Consider the following 20,074-nt stretch of genomic DNA (forward strand, 5'->3'; position numbering starts at 1 on the left):
GGTATGCAGCTATTGGTCAGACTGTACAGCAAGAAGCTCATGAAGTACCTTCAAATACGCTTTCCTAATTGGTACATCAGAGTCAGTGAACCCATTTCAAGGTGGGGACGTGGTTGATGAGGTGTAGAGTTTACAAGGGTGTAGTCAATGGGGGGCCGGGGGGGTTAAAAGGCATGTACCTCAAGGTGATGCTTGCTTCCAAGGTAATTGCAGATGTAAAGGGAGTTTGTGACATGGGAGCTGAGGTAGTGGTGGTGGAAGGGTAGATGTGTGTGGGGAGGGGGGGTGCTGATGTTCAGTGACGACTGAAGCACTGGGGGCTTAATGAACGATTCCATATGTGCTTCAGACCCCCGGTGAAAGAGTTGCTTTGTATTCAGTGAGGCAGCACGCGTACAGCCCCCAAGTGGACCTAGAACCCCCACCCCCCCCCCCCCCCCCACCCCTCCCTTTTCCTTCCATCTCCTGACAAAAGCTTCCTGGCTCTCTCTCAGTTGCCCAACGTAATATAAACCAGCATAAGGGGGGGGGGAAGGGGGGGGGGGGGGTGGACTTTAGGACGCCCCCCTCTCAGACTCCGACCTGCAGCCTATTTTGACGGGAGTTAATTGCCTGTGACTGAGAGGCGGACCGAGGTCTGAATCATCCAAACAAGCATTTCATTGAGTTGGAAAGAGGGGGGGGGTATGCTTTGGGAGTTCAGTGGGGTACAGAAGGGGATGGACCTGTGATAAAAGTGAAAACATATTAGGATGTTCTCAACCTTTTTGCCCCCAGCAATAAAACCGCCCCATATCCCTAAAGGACAGATTATGCCATTTTAAGAGCACCTGCTCCCCTTCTGTTTAGTTTGGTACAATGGAGGAATCATTCAGCTGTTATGGAGTCTTGATGCAAGATACAAACTCTGTGCTACATCAAGATCTCCGCCCGCCCCCCCCCCCCCCCCCCCCCCCCCGAACAGATTGAGCAATTTGCAGTCTTGGTTTGCTTCCATACTCGTCTTTTTTTAAAACCAATGCTGGAAATGTGCAAGAGCTAATCAGGTAGCCATGGCAGCAAGCTACTGTTTCCAACAACATGCCGCTGGTCCAAGAGGGAGAAAAAAGTGTCAGCCCGACGGCAGCAGCACTACAGAGTGTTTCATAGCAGTGGACAACAATGACACATTGTATGGAGGGGGGGGGGAAAGTGAGAGAACAAAACCCAGATACGTCTACGCTAGAATTTAGCATCCGCTGGCTTATGAGATTTTAATTAACCACATGATTGCATAACCCGTTTTTTTGAGTGGGAGGGTGAGCTTGTGACGTGTGCATGCATGTGTGATGGAATGGAGAGGAAATTAAGACTACAGGGGAAAACTGAGGAATAGGAGGATGAAGAGAGATGGAGGAGGAATAGAGACTTACGGAAAGAATTGGGCCTTACTAGGATGGGGAGAGAAAAAAAATTCACAAGCATTTTCTCTGACGTCTGGGATAAGTAGGGCGACAAAAAGTTGCATACCATGAACTGCGTTATTTACACTTTTAAACACTACATACTGTTTACAAAGGTTTTGAGGACCATTAAAGGCGCAACACCGCAAAATTCCAAATGACTGGCAATAAAAGGAGCCAACCGATGTACATTAAGATAGCATCGTGGCAGAGCTTGGCGGTTGGTCAAGCACCGTTCTGATTTGATGCCAGAGCTTTCTTGGCCTGCCGAAGCATTCCTGCCACGCCGTACAGCTTCTGTTGCTCTGATATTACACAGCAGAGAACAGACCAAGGCACTGTACGAGTGGGTAAACAACAGACCTCTGACTGTTATACATGCAGAAAAATAGACATTTATTTCAAGACAGAATTGTTTTATATGATTCGACTACCAAGCAAAGTCTGGGAGGGGTGGTCTGAGAGAGTCAATGAAGAGAAAGAGCTGAAAGGAGGGAAAAATAAACGATGCCTGCAAACCTGTGTTTTATTAGTTTGAAATCAGCCACCCACGACACAGCACAGAATGTGCAAACATCCACTGGAGATATTCCACAGGCAGCAGTATGGCGAGAAGCACAGACCACATGCACAATTGAAGGTGCATAAACATAAAAATAGATAGAATATTTCTTTCTAAGTCTTTATATTGGCCAATACTACCCAACTAGACGTAAAGTTGGTTTGAGTTCCACAGCCATGACCACTGTCTTATTGCAAATATTCTGAGCAAACAAAATCCATCCCAGACTCGCCTTCCTCTCACAGCCAGGAAAGCTGCATGCGCCTAACGTCAGCAAATCACTAACCTATGCAGCTTGACGTCTTGTGCCGTTGGCGTTGACCTGCGGCAACGCCTTTGATAATGTGATGTGAACCCTGCTGGACACTCAATATTAATCTGGTTCATCAAACTTTGCCTTGCCTGAAAAGGATCTTGAGGGGAATTAAGAGAATACGAGGCAGTATGCTTAGTTTTGACTTAAATGAACAAAAAGTCCCTTTTAGTCTCTCCGCCCCCCACCCACACTCACCACTCACCCTGCCTGGACCAAGCAAATGCCCCCAGGTCGGCTTGGGTCCAGACCTATTCACCGGCTTCTCACCTTACTGCCACGGCGGGCGGCGGCGCCTGCCAAGCATAACATCTGGCTATGGAGGAGTGAGTAAACCTCTGCCTCAGCGACTGGGGCCAAACAATGGGCCTGTCTTTGCCCCCGACTACACCCCACGCCCCCAGTCTGTGGTTTGAGCTAGGGGGCAAGGTGGAGCTGAAGCAGAGTTGTCTAGGTGACGGGCAGACAAACCCACACACACACAATTTAAGGCTTCATAATGACAAATTGTAGTTCAAGTTGAATGCCTTTCCTAACACTGTAGCACCATGCATTAATCCACAGCAAAGGGGTTAATAAAAGCAAAGGGATATGTTGATACGTGTGTGGCCTCTTGATTTTCTTCAAGAAAATCTGCATTTTACATCAATACACATTTCTTAGAAGTCTTTCATGGCCGATCTCACAAACTACTTAGTCCCAAACAATCGTGTGATTAAGATGATTTCAGAGCCATAATCCGGAAAAATCCCATCGACTAACTTGCTCTAAATCTTCCTGGACAGTTGGGGATCATGACAACTTCTTTGAATCTATCCGACTTGGCCCCGGGGAGAAGATGCTAGATACGGTTCCGATGTTCAAGCCAATTTCTTGACTTGCAGTGTATTCAATTTGGTTCCGCGATCAGCACCCAGCACGGATGCCAGACGCAAACTAGGCCTACTACAAGGATTAAATGGTAGCCTATTGAATGCCTTGCTTTGGTCACAGTTAATGGACACGCGTTTGTGTTGCCACTCCGGGGTTTATCACTGTAGACATAAACATAATATTGTGTTTTTAGTATCAACCATCTTTATTGGACCGAAAAACGACTGTTAAAAAAGACTGAATGTTTCTATTACATGTAGGCCTATGAGGTGATGCAGTGCCCTCTACATTCGGCTGCTGGAATGACGACATTTATTTTATGCTCAATGAAATGGGATAATTCATCGATGTCAAAAGATGATATTATATGTGTCATGGCACGGTATTTGAAGGTTCCCATGAATATCACTACGTGGGCTAACATACAAAAACACTAACACATATGGCTACTTAAGATATAGCCTTCCTTCAAAGTGAAAATGACAACATCGTGTATCGATTATGGTCGATGGACTGTATTTATACAGCGCTTTTCTAACCAGTGGCCAGTCATAGCGCTTTACAATGCTGCCTCACATTCATGCACACATCCACACACAGACGGAATTGTCAACCATGGAAGGCGACAGTCAGTTCGTCTGGAGCAGGTAGGGTGAGGTGTCTTGCTGAGGGACACCTCGAACCTCAGCGGACCCATAATAGGTCTATGGGAGGACCAGGGATCGATCTAGCAACCTACCGGTTACCAGCCAACCCGCTCTATCCTGAGCAACATGCCAACGCTTATATTATGTGCTTTATTCGATGACTGCCAGCGACTACGTTAGCTTAGCAGCATCACATTAAATAAAAATATGTTTGATCGTGTTGCGATATTGCGGCATTAAACGTCCAATGAGGAGAAATGGAACGTTCATTAAACCTCCAATTGGGAGACATGGAACGTTCAATGCTGTCAATCAGGTGTCTCGTGGAGCTTGATTGACATTTTACGCAGAGGGGTAAACAGTGTCATAAGCACTCGAGAAAAGGCTCGCAAAGTAGAGAAGATAAACACCCAACAGGTCCATGAACATGCTGAAAAATCCCCCCCAATCATCGCAAGGTAAAAATAAATGGTGTTCCTCCTCATAATGTGCAGCCCATGGTTAATTCACGTCAGTTGCCACTGGACGCTGTGTCTGTGGACACTGGACACAACGGAACTAAACGTTTATTTAATAAATATACCGTTCTACTGCTTTCCAGCACACACCAAAAATAGCAAACTCACCGAATGGCTTCATTTGAGACATCTAATGGTTGCTCGATAATAATCCCTTGCTGCTGTCACCATCAAAATAGGAATCAAAGCCGCGAGGTGTTCAAACACGGAGCCGGAGCCGAGGTCGGTGCTGCCTCAGCGATCCCTGTTCATTCCGCCGCTGTACACACACAGCGAATGATAGTGGTGTGGAAACGGTCTGACAAGTCGGTCAAAACAGCAGCAGCACCACCACGCCTCCGCTCTTAAAGGCACCGCCATCGATGCGATGAAGAAAAATCTCACCCTCTTCCCTCCATCTTTCTCGCTCCCTCTTCTCTCTTTATGTATGGGTAGACTGTAGGCTATTTTTGTTTTACTTAACCTTTTATTCTATTATTTACAAGAGAGACCCGGTGGAAGCAAACGACAACTAACGTTGTATAAAGCCTTCTTATAAGTAGAGCCCACTTAACTTAAAAATATTGGCATTTTAGGCCCATATTACTTTGGAGTTAAACTATTTCAAGTGAAGACAATGAGTTGTAATAATTCACTGAATCCACATCACGTAACCAAAAATAGTGGGACAATGTCCATTGGTTCCGATTTATTCAATAACATAAACAAATATGCTGGTGCCGGATAAGGATTGTAAATAATCATTGTTTATCTGAGCTCTTTGCTATGTGTCTGGGCAAAATCAGTCATACTAGTCAGTCAATCAAACACTGACTGAATATAAATAAATAAAAAGTAAAAAAGTACCCAGAAAACCATAGGTTTAGTAAAAATACTGTTCTAAACCAACTGTAATGTAAAAAGGTGTGAGTAATGGGTAAAAGTTATCCACCAAGTGGGTTATTTATATATTATTAGTGTCAAAGGTGAAATAATTTGTTCATCCCCATAACCGTAAAATAAATAATATATTATCTTTTAGATATCTCTTTTTTTTTTCCGCAGTACACAATGTCAAACCTTTCTTGCAGCTGTTATGGTTAACATTAATGTAGTGAAATAACAGCATTCGTCAGTACAAGCAGCCAACAAAATGATGATTGTTGTGTGATCATTTTATATAATAAAGCAGGAAAATGACACTTGGATGGGAAGGCTCTCGAAATCTTCTAATGCCATACCCTTCTCTTAAAGCTCTCGTATAAAGCGGATTCTTATAGCGTCGTTCGCTGTAAATAAAAGGGGTGACAGGACAGGAAATCACAGCACAAGTGGAGCCGAACAAGGGGTGGGTCAGTTTCCTGGGAGAGATGTGGCCAAGCCACGGCTGGAAAGCGTACGGATATTATGGAGGATATTGAACAAAACAATTGTACATACTTGCAAATGGGCACACACTCGCACAATCACAATAGCCTTGCTGGCTTCTGATTCAAACATCTTTTAATCTAAATATTTACAGAAGGCTTTTTATTATTCAAAAGGAAAACCCCCAAAATGTTTTTAATCAAATCAGCATTAATTACACATGTCGCAGCTGTTTGTTTTTCTTCTGCGTTTATGGCCAAACTCTAGACAGGTAACCAAATGACTCAGATATCGTCATGGTCTTTTAGGAAGATGTCCTTTTACCCCAAAGATACTGAAAGAGGAAGAAGGATTGGTTGTGCAGCACAGAAGCCTGGTGCCATCGTCGCCTTTACCAGAGTGTGGAATGTATGCGGCTGAAGAAACGGTCAAGGAGTGAGGATTCAAACCATTTGAGTGATGCTAGGGTATGGGGATACGGCAATGTGGTAGCCACCGAGAAGGGAACTACTTCATGCATTCCAGGTGACAAATCTCTTCTAAGTTGCAAGAGTTATTGACTGTGTTACTCCACACTATAATGCACCCGTCTATTTGATGGAGGGCATTCAACAATAAAGGCCTTTTAGAAAACGAAAAAAGAGTGGATATCACACACACACAGTGCACACTTTTAGTTTACAGTGGGCCTAGAGTGAGCAAAGCATGACAAAACGTGTGGGATACCACTGATGATTGTGCGCTGAGCATGGAAAGGAGGGCAGGAGAGTACAGCCAGTCGAGAGCAAGCCTATCCTGATGATAGGATTCATCATGTGGATGAGTTGCGCAGCGGAAGAAATATTACATTAATATGGCAGGAAGGAAATGTATCCCATTGGATTAGCATCAGTTAGAGCAAAGATAGCTAGCTAGACACACAACACATGACGGATTGTGTTCTTGCTTTTGTTCATGCAGTTACTAAATTATTAGCAGAATACATTTCCACTATGTACTTTTTCCCTTCTAATTTACTATTCTGTCTGTTCTAACATGTTGCGGTGACTGTGACTGGATGCCTGGAAGGAGGGATCCCCTACTATGTGTTTCTTCTCAAGATTTCTTCCTTGCTGATTAAGGGAGTTTTTCTTGGTTAAGGGGGGTGTCATAAATATTGCGCCTGTTAAGCCCATTGAGACTCTCATGATGATTAAGGGCTATACAAATAAAATGGAATTGAATTGAATTGAATGGAATTGAAGGATGTGCGGATAAGGGTGAGAGCTGAATAATGGGACAGAAAACAACATTCAGGATGTTTCAGATTTAATTTACTCGGTTTGTTTTTCCTCTCATACCTGGCATTCTGACCTGGCATGGGGGGGGGGGGGGGGGGGGGGGGGGGGGGGGGGGGGGCTGCCATGCCGAGGGGCCCGCGCCATTGTCCAATAAACAGTGCAATGTGCTGGTTGGGGATATTCAGGCTTGCTTCAAAAGGATCATAAGTGGGTTAGTTTACTGGTGCTGACACGGGCAGGCAAACGCACACAAACACACATGCATACATACCGTATATTTGATATACTTCTACCTCTCCCTCTCAACCAGCAACACACACACACACACTTGCACGTTTGCACACATTTGCATAGTGCAACGTGCAGATCGTGAGGTAAGCAACAATAGTATGGTATCTGTCCTATGCTCTCGACTGACCTCGTCACTGACCCTATCTCTACAAGTTATATATTTTCCCTTCAAATCTTTTCTCACTAAACAGAGTTTATGGAAAGATCTGCAGGATGGTGCTCATTCAGTTAGACCTTTGATTGATTGATATGACCTTAATTTGCTGGTAGTCTCTCTCTCTCTCTCTCTCTCTCTCTCTCTCTCTCTCTCTCTCTCTCTCCCCCTCTCTCTCTCTCCCTCTCTCTCTCTCTCTCTCTCTCTCTCTCTCTCTCTCTCTCTCTCTCTCTCTCTCTCTCTCTCTCTCTCTCTCTCTCTCTCCTCTCTCTCTCCTCTCTCTCTCTCTCTCTCTCTCCCTCTCTCTCTCTCTCTCTCTCTCTCTCTCTCTCTCTCTCTCTCTCTCTCTCTCCTCTCTCTCTCTCTCTCTCTCATGTATCTCATTCACTCATTGTTGCAGTGTAATGGAGCTGTCCTGTTTATGGTGGAAACATATTCAAACATATTCATTGGTTAACACGATACTTGGTCAACAGTCTAAAGCAAACCAGGAGTTGGCTCATAAAGCATGCACTTGTGATGTTGTGTGGCCTAATTGACAGTGGCACGTAGCCAATACGTCAATAAACATGTAGGACGTCACGGAAATAAGCTTCTCTTCCCCAGCTGTGCTGTCCCGAATAACATTTTCCAATCAGAGTACTAAAAGATAAAAAAATCTATGTTGGAGAACAATATGTTGCTGTTGTTGAAGGTATATTCTATTTCACTCAATTTGAATGTGTACAATTTGTATTACAATTTGTAATACGTTATGACTTATGAGTAATTTGTTTTTACTATATGACCTTTGAGTTACAAAACCAAGTGGTCAATACTTTCGAAACTTGAACTTGAATGCTAAGGCCAAAGACATGGAATCCAACTCACCTCACTCCCCGTGGTTCAAACTGGGAGACACAATACTAAGCTTGGCCCTGAATCAACCCACTCTGGAGTAACATATCTCTGAGGGTTAGCCAGAGGTAGCCGGGAACTAGCCTATGGACATAGCTTATTGGCATGAGACACCAACAGGGGCTGAGCAAAACAAAAGCCTCTCCAAATAGCACAGTACAGCACTGCTGGCAGGTATTCCATCTGAAACTGGTTTTACCTCTCTGCCCCAAGCGGAGGTATTTGATTCTAGATCCCTTTCCAAAGCCACTGCAGCAATCTTTAAAGGGCGGTTCTCCAGTCTGATTGCCTCCTTATAGTTAACCAGAGAGCATTCCTGTGATGGTTCCATAACATCATATGTGCTGATGTGCCATTGACCGAGCCAGAGAATTCATCGTCAAAAAAGAAAACAGTGTGGGAGTGAAAAGATTTACTAATCGACTTTCAGACTGTAGCAGATTTTTTTTCTCAATACTACATTTGTCATTCTTATGTCTCTTAAGCTACTTCACAACCTTTTTGTTTTACTTTTTACTATTTTACTTTTGTTTCCCATCCCAGGTCAATGTTTGAAATATAAATAAACTCCAATGTTCTTCTTACTTTCATCACGCTTGTTTCTCTGTTTGTGTCCCTTCTCCTCTCCAGGCATGACAGCCGAGCTTGTACACTCTGTGGGCTTAAGCTAACCAGAGTTGATTCTATTCATACCATGCAGTTAGTGAGAGGAGTTAAGCGCCATGTGCCCTCTTCAGACCAGAGACCGTCTCAGAACCTGGCCTGTAGCCCCATGCCTCTGACCACACACGGCTAAGATGGAGAAGAAAGAACAGAGGCAGGATAAAGAGTGACAAATGTGAACTCGAGCAGCATTGTCCCATGAAGGCAAGCAGAGATCAACACCACAAACTTTGTGGAAGGGCAACATTGGTGGAATTCAATGTTCGTTTCATATTGTCGACATCTTATGATCACTTCCCAATGACATGTCTTTTGTGGTTTCATTGTGGATATTGACCATCTGTAGAATGTTGCTCTCAGTGATTAGCTTGAGGTGACTTAGCTCTTATGAGTTAGTTGCATTTATCGCGATTATTGAGACCGATGTGTGTGAGAAAGTCATGTGTGTGCATGTTCTCTCTTTACTGCTGCTGTACACCATTATGTGAGTTTATGCTAAGAAGAAACACAAACATACAATAATAATTGCCAATGCAGCAGCAAGCGGAGTGGCTGAATGGACCTGTAGCAGTGTGCATGCTACACTCTACCTTGGTGCCTTTAACAGGCTGGTGGTTTTGAAAGCCGGTTTATTGTAAGGTTTGCAGACAATGATATATGACCATAATGCTCCATGTTGCCATTCAGGAGATTACCCTGAGTGTGTTTTGATGGTTGGTTTAACCTGTGCACATTGATTTATCAATGCACCTGCAAACAGGTGTGAAGTCTCACCCAGCCCCAGAGTCCAATCAGCCTGACTTGGGCCGAGTGTGGCTCCTTAAACCAGCCATATCATCTACACACATCTATCCATTGTTATTTATAATTAATTTCTAAACACCGCTTAGATGCATAGACAGTATTTCAGGAATGCAGGAACCGTCCATTATGCCTGGGCCTTGCTAGTTGTTTTGCCAACCCCTCCCCTCCCAACCTCTCGCGCTAAGCTTCAGAGCTAAGCACAAAGCCAAAGCCCCGAAAGAATTCCCTCGGACTCAGCCATGGACCAGAACACTGAGTTTGTTGAGTGAGAAGGGTTGTAAAATGAACCTTAAAAACGGCCATTGCCTCCAATGCTAGAGATGGCCTGAAATAGACCCAGCTCATTAAATCATTGAATCATGTAGTTGTATTGAAAGTGCTATTATATTAAAGTGATTTGTGATATGATCATGTTCCTGTGTCAACATCACGGCTCTGCATATCCTGATCGGACACACACACGCACGCACGCACGCACGCACGCACACGCACACGCACACACACACACATACAAAAAGAGCATATACAGGCATTCCTTTTACCACATAGTAACCCACACACACTGGTCCCAGTGCACAAAGCAGGCAGGCCTGTGGCAGAGTGTGCTGACTAGACAACCTGGATGACAAACTCCCTCTGTTGCCATTTGACCAACCAACCAATAACCACCATGGCAAAACGAGTCCCTGGCGGACATAACTCCGTTACAAACCCCCAAAACTAACGCTGGCTTGCGCATCGTTTGTCTGCACTAATGTCAAAATAGAACATTAGTCATTTCCCCAGTAGGACTATGTTTAACTGTTGACGTGTGGGAAATACAGATGTTACTAAGGTTATGTGTTCCCATGGAATGGTGATAGAGGGAACCGTTGCAAGTGTTTGTGTGTCTGTGTGTGTGTGTGTGTGCGCGCGTGTGTGTGTGTGTTACTATTATGAAGTACCTCACGCAACAGTTCTCAAACAGTCGAAGACAGTCTCTCTTGTTATGACTTTGGTAAAAGATGTATCACAGCCACTAAGCTTCTGTGGAGCACAGACACACACACACACACACACACACACACACACACACACACACACACACACACACACACACACACACACACACACACACACACACACACACACACACACACACACACACACACACGCAATGGAATCTATCTAACCTCAATCACCAAGCCACTGAGAAGCGGCTGGTTATCTAAGGCCGGGTCTTCCCGTACTCTGTAATAATGGCCAGGCCAGATGAAAACCACGCAGGGTTTAAAGAAGACGGCCCAAACTCCTCTTCATAAGGAATTGATTAGGCTCGAACATCAAAAGAGTGTACTGTTCACTGCTTGATGGACCAGGCAGTACTGTGTGTGTTCATGCATGCACATGGGAGCATACACACGCATGCATACAAGTGGAAAGCCAACGCGTGTGCGTGCGTGCGTGCGTGCGTGCGTGCGTGCGTGCGTGCGCGTGTGCGTGTGTGTGTGCTATGGTGTTTGCATGGTTCATGTTGTGTTAGCTTGTTATTATCATCCCGAAGAGATAAACCCGCATCTGAACAGTCTTTTAAAAAACGATATTGTGTACACTGCAAGCTAGTTTCTGCCTACACTCACACACAGCCATGCCTCAATACCACAGATGCTAATCACGTCCTATATTTGACTAAGAGGCAGTTCCTTACTCAGAGACTAAAGTGTCAAATCATGTCTTGGCAAAGAGCACTGAAAAAACAAGTTTATTTTGTACTGTGCTATCGGTGTTGTCATTATTTTTGAGTGTTGAAGTTGTGAAGTTCTCATCTCAAGTGTGGTATATGATGATGATTAATAATTATATGAACATTTGTATTTTCTAGTATTGTGATTAAGGTTATGAATTACAATACACAGTCTGTACTTGTGTGAAACTGGGTATCAATTATCAAACACACTGAATGATTCAAGTATTCTTAATCTCTCCACCATCACCTGTCCTCCTCCTTATGAAGAATGGCTGCAGATAACCAGGATAGCATGCCAACACATCATGGTAAAAACCACCTGTTGTTGGCTAACACACCCTGTGTACACCTCATATTGACGTGGTCTTGCAAATCTGTCATTCATGAAACTAATCACAACGATTTGTGAAAATCCATGACATAAAAGCCATAACAGTACATTAAAAAAATCGAATCAAGCCATACGCCCAGCCCAGGGCCGTGTTTAAGGCATGTTTTCTGTAGTGCATCTCAAGGGAACAGATTGAATTAGTCTTTGTAATGCCACTGCAGATGGGGCTATAGTTCATATTTTGAATTTGAAGGATATATATAAAGCGAAACATGATACTCATGGAAATCGTTGAAGATCACAAAGAAGTACAGTATGAAAACAAGATCACCCATTACTGGTAGAACGGGTTATTTCCTATGACTTTACTCAAATGGAAAGAGTTTTAAATCAGAAAGCAAAAGTATATAGTGAAAGAGAAAGCATGTGTTTTATTACAGCAACTGCAGTTGTTTTCTGTGTAAAACCCTTCAGTATCTATAAAACATTTTATTATCCCTTTTTGGCTTTCATTTCATTAAATTATGGGTGAAATGTTAGTTGACTCGAAAATATGATATTTTGGAGGTTTTCTACAGTGATTAACTGTACACACAGATTTTAAGTATTTTGAGATGGGATTCCTTATGATAGAGTCCTTGATTCTAGTCAACTGATATTGACACTAATGGACAAGAAGGATTAATTCATATTTTGGTTCACCCATCACCCACACAGTGCTAGCGTCCCAAAAAAGTTTCCACACCGTGGGGAATGTGGGGCTTGTGCATGATAGACCATGTGGGGAGACCTCCACAAATCACACATCACTTTAAACTCATGCGCCTTCCAGGGCAACGCTTCTCCTCACATGGGCATGCTCCCCTGTAGTAGAGACGGCTGTTTAGGTTATCCTGATAAGCTATGTGTGGAATTTCCCCTTCTAATTCGATAAATTATGAAAATGTTTGCGTAGTGCAGCAACAAGGCTTGAGGGCATCAGGCGACACATGGAGAGAAGAGTAGCTGGTTCAAAAGATCTTAAATGCTTTGTGAGATGTGAAAAACACAGAACTATATTATTGTCATAATGGCCATTGTTCTTTTTAAATTTTGAATTACATTTCATATTTTGTTTACGTTTCACATATTCAAATCAAGGACCTGACCTCTTTTCAATTATGAAAACCACATAGCCATCCACAACAAACCACATCCGCACACACATATACATATGTGGGCAATATAGTTTGAGCCACACACTCGTATAAGTCTTATTATATGCATTTGCATGTAATTTCCCTCACACTTAAAAATGTAATTATCCACTTTGAGGCACAAAGGCAAGACCGCACACAAGCATACACTACAACCATTTCACATAAACAACACACACACACACACACACACACACACACACACACACACACACACACACACACACACACACACACACACACACACACACACACACAGGGGAAAATATCAAAAACCATGCAACGTTCCAAAAATGTAACACTGGTTAAAACATACACTTACTGGAAGAAGTTAGGCCTCCTGGTAGGTTATATTTTGGCTACTAACATACTTCAGGTTGAATACCAGAAACACTGGGGAACTCACTGAAATGAAAGAGAGAGGGGACAACACAGTGAGGGCAACACACAGAAAAAAATAGCAATTTGGTAAAATAACAGATCACTCTGCACTATAGAGGCAAAGGTGGATTTATGTTACTTTTTCCCATAGCTTTGTATCAATCCTAGAGGAGAACAATTATTAACATAGTATATAGCAAGAGGCAGGTGACCTCATGGGTGACTGACCCTTGAGGTCATGAAGAGGTCAGGATGGGATGAGGTATGTTTACTTGAACATATTTAAATTCTAAATCAAGTATTCAAATATGTTTGCCAGTGTAGAAAGTTTAATTAAATCTTTACTTCCCTCGCTACAAACCTAGGGTCACCAGACGTTTTCTGGGGACATAACCCTGTGGTGGCCTGTCATTTTCTGTAGCTTGGGGCATTTCCCGTCCCTGTTTAAAAAATGTAATTAAATATGAATGTTTTTTTAATGGCAAGGGTTCTAGCTTGCTCATAAATATACAATTTTAGACAGTTGGAAATTAGCTCCAATTGTATTTGATAGCCTGTGAAAAGTTGCTTTCACAATTTTTTCAATGTTCTTCCCCAACTGGTTTTTGTGTCTCACCAATGTTTGTTCCCTTTTTCTTCTGAATATTAATCTAAATGGCACAAGAGGTTGCACCCGCTAACATTATGAGTAAGCATTATTGACTTTGCATGTGTGGGAAGTGCCTGGAGTGCTTTGAGCTCTTTAGTCAGGCTCTATGACTCTATGAGTCACTATCTGTCACTGAACCTTCTATGACCTTGTCTTGCTGGAAGCTATTCTCAAACACCTGAGTCCTATTAATAAACACAAACAGAAATAATGTGACTTAGCCTACATAAATAAGCTTACTGACTGTCAAACACACTTTCTACAAGCATGCATGTAAACAAACACACACACACACACACACACACACACGCGCTGACACAGGTGTGACACAGGTGTGACACAGACACATCCACTTGCATGTACAGAAACGCACACACACCCACGTGCTTATGCACAGACGTGCACAATTGCACATGCATGAGTTTACTGACTGTTGAACACACTTTCTACAAGGATAGATCTTCATGCATCACGCACGCACACACACACACACACACACACACACACACACACACACACACACACACACACACACACACACACACACACACACACACACACACACACACACACACACACACACACACACACACACACACACACAAAAACAGCCTGTTTATGGGATAGTCTACTCTATTGGAACGTTTTCCCACTTTTTTGCAAATTCTAATTCAACCTCCAAATCCGTGCATTTTCAGTGGGCAACCCCTACCACGGCCACGTGACCCGCCTCCTAGCAACAGCGTCCAACAAAACAACCTTGCTGCTGATTCAAACCTAACATGGTTAACTAAAGCAATTCGACTGTTTATTACCCAAATCTCTAATCCGATGGCCGGCATGGCAGAAAAAGGAACGGTGAAAGAGACGATACAGATATTTGCTCGTGTGAAACCCACCCGGGAGGAAACAAGTAAGGTAAGTGGGCCAACGTGGTCGATAGTTTGAAACACCTGAGCTGCGGAAACACCTCAACCTCTACAAATACAGTCATAACACGTGAACAATCCAACACTTTTGACCTTATATTGGTTAATGGTAAATGGACTGCATTGATACAGCGCCTTTCTAACCAGTGGCCAGTCAAAGCGCTTTATAATATTGCCTCACATTCACCGGAGTCAACCCTACAAGGCGACAGCCAGCTCGTCTGGAGCAGGTAGGGTGGGGTGTCTTGCTCAGGGACACCTCGACACTCTAAACATATGTTTCAAGGCAACACATGACAGATATGAGGATTCAATAATGCCCAACCTCTTCTCCGCCCTTAGGGGTGAAGTGAAAGCGTATTGATTCTGTCTTCTGTCGTTTGTTTTCTTACTCCCGGAGGAATGGTTTGGGCTCTATTGAGTGGAAGTAATTTAAGGGCTTGTCTGTCTAAACAGGGCTCGTCTGTCTATCTAGTGCACTTAATACAACTTTTCATTCACTTTATTTAGTTGTGATATTACAAATTGTTTTGGACGAATGTATAATGTATGTATAAATACTTCTGAAAGTAGTCTATATCCACGAATATCCAGCCCTGTGTCAAGGTCTATTGACTACCATATTTCAGCTTGTTGAGGTTGCAGTAATATATAGCCGCATGGCCACCATGCAATAGCACCCACAATAGAATACACTTTTCTCCATTCTTTGGTCAAGAAGAATCTATCTATACTCCCAGACTGTTATTTGAGCCTGCGCTGTTACACACCACAGATACACACAAAAACATACACATGCACTATTCCCACATGCATGCATTCCTTGCTGCAATACAATTCATCCACACTCACCACTTTGCAAAAGTAGAATTAATGAGGTCTGTTCACTGCTAAATAAACATCCATATGGTGCACATTCTCCGAATAGGATTAAATCAACGTTATTCAGGCATACATATCATATCATAACAGCATCATCTAACAACTACTTTATGCTGCAAATGTATTTATATTCATTTGAAATGGTCTTGCATACCATACAAAACAAATGATTTGCGTTTGGATACATTGTTTTAGAGGGAAAAGCATTGCGTAAACATGGCTTGAGTCCCTATGTTTGACTGTTCTCTCTGGCTCCCTCAGGTGTACTCTGTGAACAATGACGAGGCAGCAGGTGCTTCTGTGGAATTTGTGGTGCCCAAAGACCTGGGGGATGGTTACGTTAACAACAAACTGGAGAACTACAAATTTAGGTCAGTTTTGTTTTGTTGTGGTCTACTCACTCTCTCTCTGAAATATAGCTGGGTGAAACGCAGACAGCTTTGAAAAAACAAGTTGGGTGGTTCTGGACTCGTTTTCGCCCAAAGGAAGGGGGTGTGTAGCAAACTAAGATGGTAGTGGCTGTGTAAGTACTCTTTCCCATGAATAATTCATCCAGCGAGCCTGTCATAGAGAGGCCAGAACATCTGTTGGAGGCTGGTGGTGAACACTGCAGACGTTCACTGGGCAAGGCCCCTGGCTGCCACACAGCCCTACGTTCACACAGAGGAAGTCAGACGCAGGGGACACAGAGGGCCCTCGGTAAAGCCACAGGCTCTTTAAAAATAGTCAGCCGGAGGTTCCCGTGTGTCCCTACGCTATCGAAAATAAAATGTCCACATTTAACAATTTCCTACTTCCATCCGTCTTCTCATCTTCTTCCGTGGTGGAATAATACATTGCAGGGTGTGACTGGCCTTTAAGGGCCCAATGACTAAAGAGTTCCTCTCCCACTTAGGAGTGGCAATGAAGCCCTGCTCTGTGTTCTTGTTCTGTGGTTAATGCTGTTTGTCATTGGAGCTGAACCAGCAACATGTGGTTCAGTTAAACTTTATGGTCATAGTTCCCAAAGTAAAATTATTGGAGTAGGCTATATGTCATTTTCTCCATGGAATCGAGGGAAGTCCATTAGAGAGAACCCAACCCCACCAACACACCTGTTTGAATCAGGGGACTCCCTTTAGTTCAAACACATGCAATTTTCGTGCATGACATCTGATTGGCTGAAATGGTTACCTGGTTACATGCAGGAGGATTGAAGGTACGTGTCACAGGGGACCCCTACCCCAGAGCAAAAAATATCCTATTAGCATGTTTTAAAGGCACGGCCAGAGGGGCTCTGTTCTCCTTTGAATGAAACTCACCTCTTAAACAACTTATTTTAGATGAAAAGTTATTTAGTGAGTTACTTTGTAGGAGCTATGGCTTGATTCTGTTTCACATCTACACTTGATTGCCTAAAGTCGGAAAAAACACAAGATGGCATGTGGTCTTAAATTTGATGTTAGCCTTTTATGGGTTCAAAACATACTATTGTATGAGTTACCCGTTATCGGCCGTTTATGGCTTTGGGTTACATCGATCAAACATTATGGTTCTCCCCCCCCCCCCCCCACCCTCCATCATTGTATTAAGTGGGAGTGTATTGGGCAAGAGAGAAGAATCCTGGATGGCATCTCCCTGAATGAAAAGAAAAACACTTTTTTTCTTAAATTTGATAGTCGGTGGGGTCTAGCTCAAACAAGGGGTTTGGTTTGGCTTTAATTGGCTGGCTACAATGAAGTAGTGAATTATTATGAGGAACTGCTCACAAATACATTAAACAGTCAAGTCAGTTCAGTTGGACATTTGTGTGATCTTTTATTTGACATCTAGGTTCCGGAGGGTGTTCGATCAAACTGCTGGTCAAGAGGAGATCTTTGAAACCATTGCTCAGCCAGTGGCAGACAGGTAACGTTGGGATGTCTTTTGTTTTTCATTCGATTTGTACCTCAATGTGTCTTTTGCCCACAAACCTCCCTATCTCTGACTCAGAAAATGTAACTCAAATGGTTAGAAGTGGGGCAGACCCATATCCACTGGTCCTCTGTCAGTGGTGGCCTAGGGCAAGACCACACATATTGTACAGGCCTGCCTGGTTGATGGCAAGACAGTAAAGCTTGAGCTTACTGTAAAGTGGAAATGGAAGGAGTCAGTGATTTTATTGTTCTTGGCCCCACTTTCGACAGTTAAAACCACTAAGTGGACTGGGCATGCGTCTGGGGTGGCACACTCTGACATCTCGTCTCAGTACAGCTGCTGCTCACCGGGCTAGGCGATGGGGCACCACATGCTGAGTGCTAGTCCTAGTGAACAGTCTTGTCCTGTAGCTCAAGAGGTCCAGCTTATGCTTTCTACCCATGCTTGTCGTGATTCAACAGCGCCGTATGGACTAGTTGAATCAGCCCAGTGAAACATCTGGGGGTGGGGAGGTGCCTATTGAACCTCAAGTACCCTTCCCACCAGTTTCTAACCCCAAACTCAGGAAAAGTGCGTTCTTTGTTTATACTTTTTGAACAATCCAATACTGACCATCCACAAGGCCCCACCGTGGCACCGTGGCACCGTGGCACCATGGCACCTTTTAGTTTTGCAAGATTGTTATGGTTTGACCGCAGTTCACACTTGGTTTCCAATCGGTTTCCGCTCCCATCCCAGCGACAAGAACTGTAGTGGTGCTTGACAAAGGTTTGCCCCTGCCCAGAGGTTAGTCTAAATTAAGACGTGCTTCTGAGAGGGAGAAACACAGCTGAGAAGAGGGGGGAATTTAACTTGTAATTTCCTGTGATCAAATGGTGCTTTTGATTGTACCATGTTTTTTCTCTTCCCCCCCCCCCCCCACCCCCCTCATTACTATGTGGACTTTTTGTATCGCTATTATGGGATATATATATAAACATTGTGAGATGTTTCTAAATCAACTGTCTTAGGAGGATTAGGATAACTTTGACCTAACTTAGTCTTGTTTGCTATCTTATGATCTCTGTGATCTTTGCAAAGTCAGCCTTCTTTGAACAGGCAAGGCAACCTCTTTGTTGTAGCAGATGGTTCACATGACGACCTGGAGTCACAGTTTAGCATTGTCATTGATCATGATCTTGTGGTTCTTTTATTTTGACTACGTTGTCCATAGCCCTGAAGGGGTAGAGGTGTTTTATGCAGTCAGGAAGATACGAGAGAAGAGATAGTTTAACATTACTTCATTACATGTCAGGTCCTTGCATCCTTTTGAAGGATGCAGGTTCACATAGGGCAGAAGTAATCGAGCCTTGATTATCCAAAGCACGGACAAAGTTATTCTGGGTGTTCAGATCCTGTTTCCTACTGCAATGTTTCTTTCAAAGAATATGAAAGCAATAGGCCTGTCCCCCAGGCCTTGTGTCCTTGCCGCAAAGGGTTTTGAGATTTTCAAAGGCATTTTAGTTTGTGTTTACATTCAGCAAAATTATACAAGAAGCAGTACTGGTTTCCCGTCATTCCCGTTTGATTTCATGGTGTAATTCAGCCTTTGTTGATATTGGAATTGTACCAATGACGGTAGCAAATGTGGGTTGCAGTTATCAAACCAGAATCTAAATTGGATTGACAGACAATGATTTTCCTAAAGCCCCCGTTGTCAAGAAACATTCAGAGTCTAGTCAGTAATCATTTTTAATAACAGCATTTTGACTGCCATGGTATCAGCCGTCTGTGGAGGCAGAAAGTCGTCTGTTCCCTTTGGTGCAACCAACATTACGCCCGTCAGCTCGTAATGTTGGAAAAACATAGATATAGATATTACATAGATGTATCATTCAATAGATAACAAATGGAGGTCAGAAAGGGTTCCACTTACAACATTGCATCCCCCAAAACCTATTCAACAACCTCCCCAGATAATGCTAGACTGGAGAGTTAGCCTGAATTGCAATCCTTTTCTTCACACATTGGCTGAATCTGGAGGGTGACCGGAATCAATGTCTGGGAAATCTCGGAAAAGGAACATGTGCACCTTCTATTCTGCGCATGTTGAGGTCAGGACTTTCTCTTACAAGCAATGTTGGCCAACCGAGGTTGTTGTCACAACAACCTTTGGAGACTTTTTAAACTTTTCTTTTATTTGACTCGTGGACTTGTATGCCTCCACAACACACGCACACACAATTCTTGAAACCAAAAATCTGCTCCGGTACCCTTGACCAAGCGTTTTCCAGTCTCCAGGAAGGCTGATGTG

General features: G+C 43.4%; 2 protein-coding genes across 5 annotated transcripts in view; one reads left to right on the forward strand and one right to left on the reverse strand.

Annotated features, from left to right (window-relative positions):
* daam2 (dishevelled associated activator of morphogenesis 2) overlaps positions 1-4,649 on the reverse strand; it is a 73,045-nt gene extending 68,396 nt beyond the window's left edge. For both annotated transcript variants that reach the window (XM_060051966.1, XM_060051964.1), the window contains exon 1: positions 4,464-4,649. The gene's annotated coding sequence lies outside the window, so the exon portion shown is untranslated. The remainder of the gene's footprint in view (positions 1-4,463) is intronic.
* Positions 4,650-14,550: 9,901 nt separating this feature from the next.
* Positions 14,551-20,074, forward strand: part of kif6 (kinesin family member 6) — a 54,730-nt gene continuing 49,206 nt past the window's right edge. For all 3 annotated transcript variants that reach the window (XM_060051968.1, XM_060051969.1, XM_060051970.1), the window contains exons 1-3: positions 14,551-14,992; positions 16,147-16,256; positions 17,698-17,772. In XM_060051968.1, coding sequence (XP_059907951.1) covers positions 14,906-14,992; positions 16,147-16,256; positions 17,698-17,772 — 272 coding nt within the window. In that variant the 5' untranslated portion in view covers positions 14,551-14,905. The remainder of the gene's footprint in view (positions 14,993-16,146; positions 16,257-17,697; positions 17,773-20,074) is intronic.

The sequence above is a fragment of the Gadus macrocephalus genome, chromosome 5 (genome assembly GCF_031168955.1).
Source record: "Gadus macrocephalus chromosome 5, ASM3116895v1".
Classification (NCBI taxonomy): Eukaryota; Metazoa; Chordata; class Actinopteri; order Gadiformes; family Gadidae; genus Gadus; species Gadus macrocephalus.